At 44.4% G+C, this 7,613-nt stretch overlaps 1 protein-coding gene across 1 annotated transcript; it reads right to left on the bottom strand.

The window, feature by feature from the left end:
- Window positions 1–3,824: 3,824 nt before the first annotated feature.
- Window positions 3,825–6,848, bottom strand: LOC306823398 (uncharacterized protein). Its single transcript, XM_079342885.1, has 2 exons — window positions 5,881–6,848; window positions 3,825–5,452 (listed from the first exon to the last, which is right to left on the bottom strand). Exons 1-2 carry the CDS (start codon window positions 5,953–5,955, stop codon window positions 4,238–4,240), a joined length of 1,290 nt encoding a protein of 429 aa, XP_079199011.1. The 5' UTR covers window positions 5,956–6,848; the 3' UTR covers window positions 3,825–4,237.
- Window positions 6,849–7,613: the final 765 nt, after the last annotated feature.

The raw sequence follows: 7,613 nt of genomic DNA, 5'->3' as shown, positions 1-7,613 counted from the left end.
CTTTGTCAATCAGTCTGGGCTCAAAAAAAAGGGAAGTGTTTCTCTGTTCCCTGCCCTATATGATATATGTAATATCATAAAATAATGTATTAAATTAATTTCTTAGCCTTCATCTTTGCTGCTTTAATGTAATGTAATGTAAGTGTCTGTCTGTCTGTCTGTCTGTCTGTCTGTCTGTCGATCTTTGTCAATCAGTCTGGGCTCAAAAAAATAAAGGGAAGTCTTTCTCTGTTCCCTGCCCTATATGATATATGTAATATCATAAAATAATGTATTAAATTAATTTCTTAGCCTTAATCTTTGCTGCTTTAATGTTTGTGCATGTTATGGATTTCATCTGTTTTTTAATCTGCACCCCTGATGTCTGCATTGACTGTTTAATGTCTGTTCTCACACCTCTGGCACTACCCCCACCTCAAACACAACTGTACATGCATAAACAACACATACTACTAGAAGCTCAGCACCTTCATCGGGATCAATAAAGTCTGTCTGTCTGTCTGTCTGTCTGTCTGTGCTCAACAAAATAAAGGGAACTCTTAAACAACACAATGTAATTCCAAGTCAATCACACTTCTGTGAAATCAAACTGTCCACTTAGGAAGCAACACTGTTTGACAATCCTTTTCACATGCTGTTGTGCAATTGGATTAGACAACAGATGGAAATTAGCAACAGATTGATGACAGATAACAACAACCAGGCTAGCTGTCCGTTTCCATAGAAACGTAAAACCACTTGTTTTCAGTGAATTTACATCTGTTCACAGTTTAAAGTCATTTTCATTTGCTAACGCGCTTTTGTGCCAGCTTGGATTTCATCTTCACTACTGCTCTCCATTCACTGTATTTGGGGTGAATACCTCAAAACCACAGAAATTCTCTGGAACCTTTGCGTGGCCGTAGTCGAGTGGTTAGAGTTTTCGTCTTATAACCACTAGGTTGTGAGATCTACTCCCACCTGAGCAGCCACATGTCCGCGTGTTCTTTGGCAACACACTTAACCCCGCCTTGCCACTATAACTGGGAATCACCCACTTTTATTTGCTACTGTCATTGTCACAATACACGCAATCGGCTCATGTCAATGGCTGAGTAGACTTGTGCTATAGTCACATACAACACATGACTCAAACCAAAACAACACTTAGTAACAGCACTGCTTAAAAACTACAAGTCCAGCTCTGCTTAACCTGCTATGTCATGGACCAAGCAGTCAAGATAAGCGAACACAGGTTAAAAGTTCAAAAAACAAGGTTTCTTTATTCAAAAATGTTATTTAACAAAGGCAAAAATAAACACCGTCAGGGTGTATAAGTAAATGACTTGTTAAAAGAGGTCAAAATAACATAACTCTACTGAAAGCTTGTGCTAACTAAACAGTGTGTGAACTCAACTAACAGACCTGACAAAATGAGAACTGAGGGGGATATTTAAAGTTGCTGACCAGAACCAAAACCAACACACAGGGGAGGACGGCAAACAAAATAACTTAAAGTTAACCCCAAGGGACCCTGATCCCCCCTCCTGATATTTGAGCACTTGGTATGGTCCTCCTCCATAAAGTCAAGCTCCACCCTCAGCCTCATCCTTTGCTCAACCAGGAAGGCGAGCACACCAGCCAGGTAACTCAAAAGGAAAAGAGAAATAAATTACAACCACTTTACTTTATAAACAAACAGTGACTAAATAAGTTGAATGTGTGTACTTAAATCAAAGGCTTTAATAAACATGCTCAGCTAAAAGAAATAACCTGTGTCGTTTATTCAAAATGTTTGCAACTAACGTGGGTGCAATGTTGTGTGGCATACAACCGTTTTAATGTGTGGCTGTGTCCATCACACACTCCCCCTCTTCGAAAATCTCGCTGGGACAGCGAGAGAGGTAATCTGCTGTGCAGTTGCTCTTTCCTGGAATGTGCTGGATGATGAATCGGAACGGTTGCATTGCAAGGTACCAGCGTGTGATCCTTCCATTCGTGTCCTTCATTTTTTCCAGCCACTGGAGAGCTTTGTGGTCCGTTTCCAGCAGAAACTCCCGTCCCAGAAGGTAGTACTTGAAAGAGTCCAGGGCCCATTTTATTGCCAATGCCTCCTTCTCCACTGTTGAGTACCTGACTTCCCTTGGAAACAGCTTACGACTGATGAAGGCCACTGGGTGTCGCTCCTTTTCAGATCCCTGCAGGAGAACAGCACCGAGACCCCTCTCTGAAGCATCAGTCTGAAGGATAAATTGTTGCTGGAAATCTGGACTGTGTAGAACTGGGCTCCTACTCAATGACTGCCTGACGTCCTGAAAGGCTGCCTCTGCCTCGTCTGTCCACTGAACCTGGTTTGGACATTTAGACCCAATCATATCTGTAAGGGGAGCTGCTCTGGCTGAAAAGTGGGGGATAAACCGATGATAGAATCCTGCCATTCCCAAGAAAGACCTCAGTTGCTTTTTTGTCTCCGGCCGAAGCCAAGACTCAATGGCTTGGATCTTGTTCACTTGTGGTTTTATCACCCCATTTCCAATGACATATCCCAGGTACTCAGTTTCAGTCTTGGCAAAGGCACACTTGGATGGATTAATGGTTAGGCCAGCTGACTGAAGACGCGCCATCACCGTCTCCAGGTGGCTGAGGTGTTCCTCCCAAGTGGTGCTGTAAATGACAATGTCATCAAGATAAGCAGCAGCAAAGTCTGAGAGATCGTACAGCACCTGATCCATCAACCTCTGGAATGTAGCTGGGGCACCATGTAGTCCGAAGGGTAGGACTGTGAACTGGAACAAACCCCATGGTGTGCGGAAGGCTGTCAGTTGTTTGGAGCGTTGAGTGAGTGGAACCTGCCAATAGCCTTTGCAGAGGTCAATGGTTGTCAGATACTTTGCCTTCCCCAGGCGCTCAATCAGGTCATCAATCCGGGGGGTAGGGTAGGAATCAAATTGAGAGATTGCATTTAAATACCTGAAGTCAATACAGAACCGTAGGCATCCGTCCTTCTTTGGAACCAAGACCACTGGGTTGCACCACTCGCTCTTTGACGGTTCAATGATCCCCAGTGACAGCATTAGGTTGATTTCCTCCTTCAATGAAGTCAGCAGGCGCTCGGGTATCCTGTAACTCAAACGTTTAACTGAAGCCCCCTCTTTTAACACAATGTCATGTTTAACCAGGTTAGTCCTTCCAGGATTTTCCTGGAATATTTCAGACTTGCACAACTCTCTCACCTGACACTGCTGTACTTCAGGGAGGTGGTTGAGATCCAGGTCCAGGGAAGAAGCTGTAGGCAAGTATTGTTCTTCCACTTCCTCCTCTTCTGGAACCCTCCTTATCAGAAACACCTCTGTCTTTTTCTCTGGTCGTTCCACCCACTCCTTCAGTAGGTTTACATGCAGCACCCTGCAGGAGCGAGGTTGACCTGGTGTGGACACTCGATAGGTGGTTGATCCAATTTTCTGCTGGATTTCATAAGGCCCTTGCCATTTAGCCAGCAGCTTACTGTCCTCACTTGGAAGGAGTATGAGCACCCTTTGGCCTGGATTGAAGGACCTCTGCCGCGCCGACTGATCATACCAGGTCTTTTGCCGCCTCTGGGCCTCTGCCATGTGGGATTGAGCCAACTCACTCATCATCCTCAGTCGGTCTCGCATCTGCACAACATGAGACACAATGTTTACAGCCCCCCTCCCCGTCTGATCTGCCTCCCAGATTTCTCTCAATAAAGAGAGCGGCCCCCTCACCTCATGACCAAACAACAGTTCGAATGGAGAGAAACCTGTAGAGGCTTGAGGTACTTCTCTATATGCGAAAAGGAGGTAAGGTAGCCATTGATCCCAAGTCAGCACCGGTGTCATTCACAAATTTTCTAAGCATCTGTTTAAGAGTCTGGTTAAAGCGTTCAGTGAGTCCATCCGTTTGTGGATGGTACGGAGTTGTCTTCAAACCTTTTATACCCAGCAGCTGGTAGACCTGTTTTAACAAAGTGGACATGAAGTTAGTGCCACGATCTGTGAGGATCTCACGAGGAAATGCAACTCTGGAAAAGAACTGTACTAGACAAAAGGCAACTGATTTAGCCTTGATGCTCTTCAGAGGAAACACATCTGGGTATTTTGTTGCATAGTCAGTTATTACAAGCATGTAACAGTTTCCAGCTTTGCTCCGTTCGACTGGGCCAACAATATCCATCCCTAGCCGCTCAAATGGAGTGCTGATAATTGGTAGAGGCTGAAGGGGAGCTCTGGAGGGGATTTTAGGGGATGTCTTCTGGCACTGAGGGCAACTTTTGCAGAATAAGGTTACTTCCGAGCGCAAGCCAGGCCAAAAGAAGTGTTTTTTTAATACGAGCAAAGGTTCTGTGCTTTCCAAGATGGCCTGCCCATGGAATGGAATGGCCCAGGGCTAGCACAGTTTCTCGGACTGCTGTAGGGACTATCAGTTGCATGTCTGATCCCTGTTGTCGATATAGAATACCTCCTTTCATGAAGAAGTCCTCACCGTTCTGCGTTTCTGAGTCAGTTCCATGTCCCTCCTTTTTAGCTCTCTTCAAAAGCGGTGCCAATGTTGGGTCATTCTGTTGCATTTCAATGACATTATTAGGTATTTTGAAACTCAAGGGCAGTTCAGGTGTCAGGCTAGGAGTTGGAGTTACAACAGTGTGATGGAATTTGTCTTGCCTTTTCTGTCGGCGGGACTTACGCGACTTCCCAGGTGCTGTCTCCAGGTCAGCATCATAGAAAGGCAGGGCACTAAGTGTCTGAGAAGGCTCTTCCAGCTTCTGCGCTTGAGCTCTGGTAACTGCCACATGACATCCATAGCTGGGATTCAATAAATCAAACAACACAGGCAGATCTCGACCCAGTATGGCAGCAAACGGCAGATTATCTGCAACACCAACATTCAGGAGGTAGGTTTGCCCTTCAACCTTTATAAACATGTCAGCTGTTGGATACGGCTTTTCATCGCCATGCACACAGCAAACAGGGATAGTGTCATTAGAACTGATAATGCTTTGTGGTACAAAATGTCTGTGTACAAGCGTTTGGTTACTGCCCGAGTCAACTAGTGCCTTAAGAGTGCTTCCATTAATCTCAATTGGCACCATTCTTGCGCATGGGTCAAATTTAACTGCAGTCTCAACCATTCGGGGAACAAAACACATCTGGGTTAGCTTAGCTGAGTTGTGGGGGCACATAGGTTTTGTATGGCCTTCCATTCCACATAGATAACACACTAGTGTTTTCACAGGAGGCTTTGCCGACATATGACTTGATTGGCGTTCCCTCATATGAGGCTTACCCACACCTGAGGCTGTTCTTTGGTGGTACTGAGGGGCAGGCTTGCCACCATCATTCCTTTCCCATGCAGTATAGCTCCATGGTTGTTCCTTTCTTCGTGCAGCCACAAACACGTCAGCCAGTTTTGCTGCCTCAGCTGCAGAACCCGGGTTGTGCTCCTTTATCCACACCTGCAACTCAGGGGAAAGCATTCTCAAAAATTGTTCCATGATTAAGGTTTCACCTATTTCCTGGACCGTTTTTTCTTTTGGGCAAATCCACTTCCCATACAGCTCCTTCAAACGTGCATACAGCTCTTTTGGATTTTCATCTGGGTTTACATCAAGGGAGCGGAATCTCTGCCTGTACGTCTCAGGATTTATATCATATTTGTGGAGAATCGCTGTTTTAACACTGTCATAATCAAGAGAATCATCAATATCCATGTGTACATATGCAGCCCTAGCTTTACCGGTTAGTAGTGGTATAAGATGAAAAACCCAGTCATTTTTCTGCCATCTACAAGCCTGTGCAATTCGTTCAAAAGTTATTAAAAAATGTTCAACATCGTCATCGTCCGTTAGTTTCTCCAATCTTGGCTCATGAAAACGAGACTGACCTGAGACGTAGGATTGATTGAGAGTTTCACTGCTGGCAGCAGTTGGGTAGGGCATGTTACTCCCTTGAGTTTCATTGTCTGGTGGTTGTGGCTCAGTTGCCAGAGGCTCAGGGGAAGTGCGGGCCTGCACTTCCACCTGTAGGAGCTGAAACTGGTGTTGGAGTGCCCTCAGGCGGTGTTCCTGCCGGGTATTTTCCTCTCTTTGCCTTGCCTCCCTTGCCTCCTGCTGCCCCATTTGACACCGAAGAAGGGAAACCAGGTCTGATATCGTTGGCTCCTTACCTAGGTCCTCCGTGCTGTCCACCCCTCCAGAAGCTGCATTTTCCTCCTCACCATTGTGTTGTACCTCAGGTGTCAGACGGTTTTGAACCTCTCCTCGAGCACCCTTTGTCCCTTTTCCTCCTCGCTGCATGTCCTGAGACGAGAAAAAAAATAAACAAAAACAAAAACAAAAAAAAACAACCTGTGTTCTTTTTAACTGGATGATCCCACCACTGCCACCAAATGTCATGGACCAAGCAGTCAAGATAAGCGAACACAGGTTAAAAGTTCAAAAAACAAAGTTTCTTTATTTAAAAATATTACTTAACACCTGAACAAACACCGTCAGGGTGTATAAGTCAATGATTTGTTAAAAGAGGTCAAAATAACATAACTCTACTGAAAGCTTGTGCTAACTAAACAGTGTGTGAACTCAACTAGCAGACCTGACAAAATGAGAACTGAGGGGGATATTTAAAGCTGCTGACCAGAACCAAAACCAACACACAGGGGAGGACGGCAAACAAAATAACTTAAAATTAACCCCAAGGGACCCTGATCCCCCCTCCTGATATTTGAGCACTTGGTATGGTCCTCCTCCATAAAGTCAAGCTCCACCCTCAGCCTCATCCTTTGCTCAACCAGGAAGGCGAGCACACCAGCCAGGTAACTCAAAAGGAAAAGAGAAATAAATTACAACCACTTTACTTTATAAACAAACAGTGACTAAATAAGTTGAATGTGTGTACTTAAATCAAAGGCTTTAATAAACATGCTCAGCTAAAAGAAATAACCTGTGTCGTTTATTCAAAATGTTTGCAACTAACGTGGGTGCAATGTTGTGTGGCATACAACCGTTTTAATGTGTGGCTGTGTCCATCACACTGGGCCTTGGCACCACCTGTTGGTTTGCAAAGAAAGTCTTCCTGTGTTTATTAGAAGTACCACAGATACTCCTTTTATTTTATTTAAAGATAGGACACCTAGATGGATGGATGGATGATACTTTATTGATCCCGAGGGAAATTCAAGGCATTCAGTAGCAGTATACAGACAGACAACACACAAGACATTAGTTACAATACACACCCGCTGTCCCCCCTCCCCTCTGTATACAATAATCCCCCAAGCAAGATTTAGCAGCCCCCTATGTGACTAAGAGTAAACATAATTACAGGTTGAACCTGTGCAGTTAGCATTAGCATTGGACTTAAACTTATATAGCATAAATGTACATAACCTACCATTTCTTCCAACATACTTTTTGTTCAACCAATTAGTGTGGCTTTTAAAATATGTACTTCGAATATTAATTTAGTATACAAACATTTTTCTTTTGATTTTTCACTTGCTCTTCCAGTTGAAGGTAACTATCCCTTTGGTTCTTTAAATCTTCCTCCAACTCCTGGAACATTTTAAAAAGCTTATATTCGAAGTCACTCGTCCCTGACAGCTGAGAGGGTTGGGTGGAA

This window comes from Symphodus melops (genome assembly GCF_947650265.1).
Source record: "Symphodus melops genome assembly, chromosome: 5".
Lineage (NCBI taxonomy): Eukaryota > Metazoa > Chordata > Actinopteri > Labriformes > Labridae > Symphodus > Symphodus melops.
This window is presented reverse-complemented; position numbering and strand designations above follow the sequence as displayed.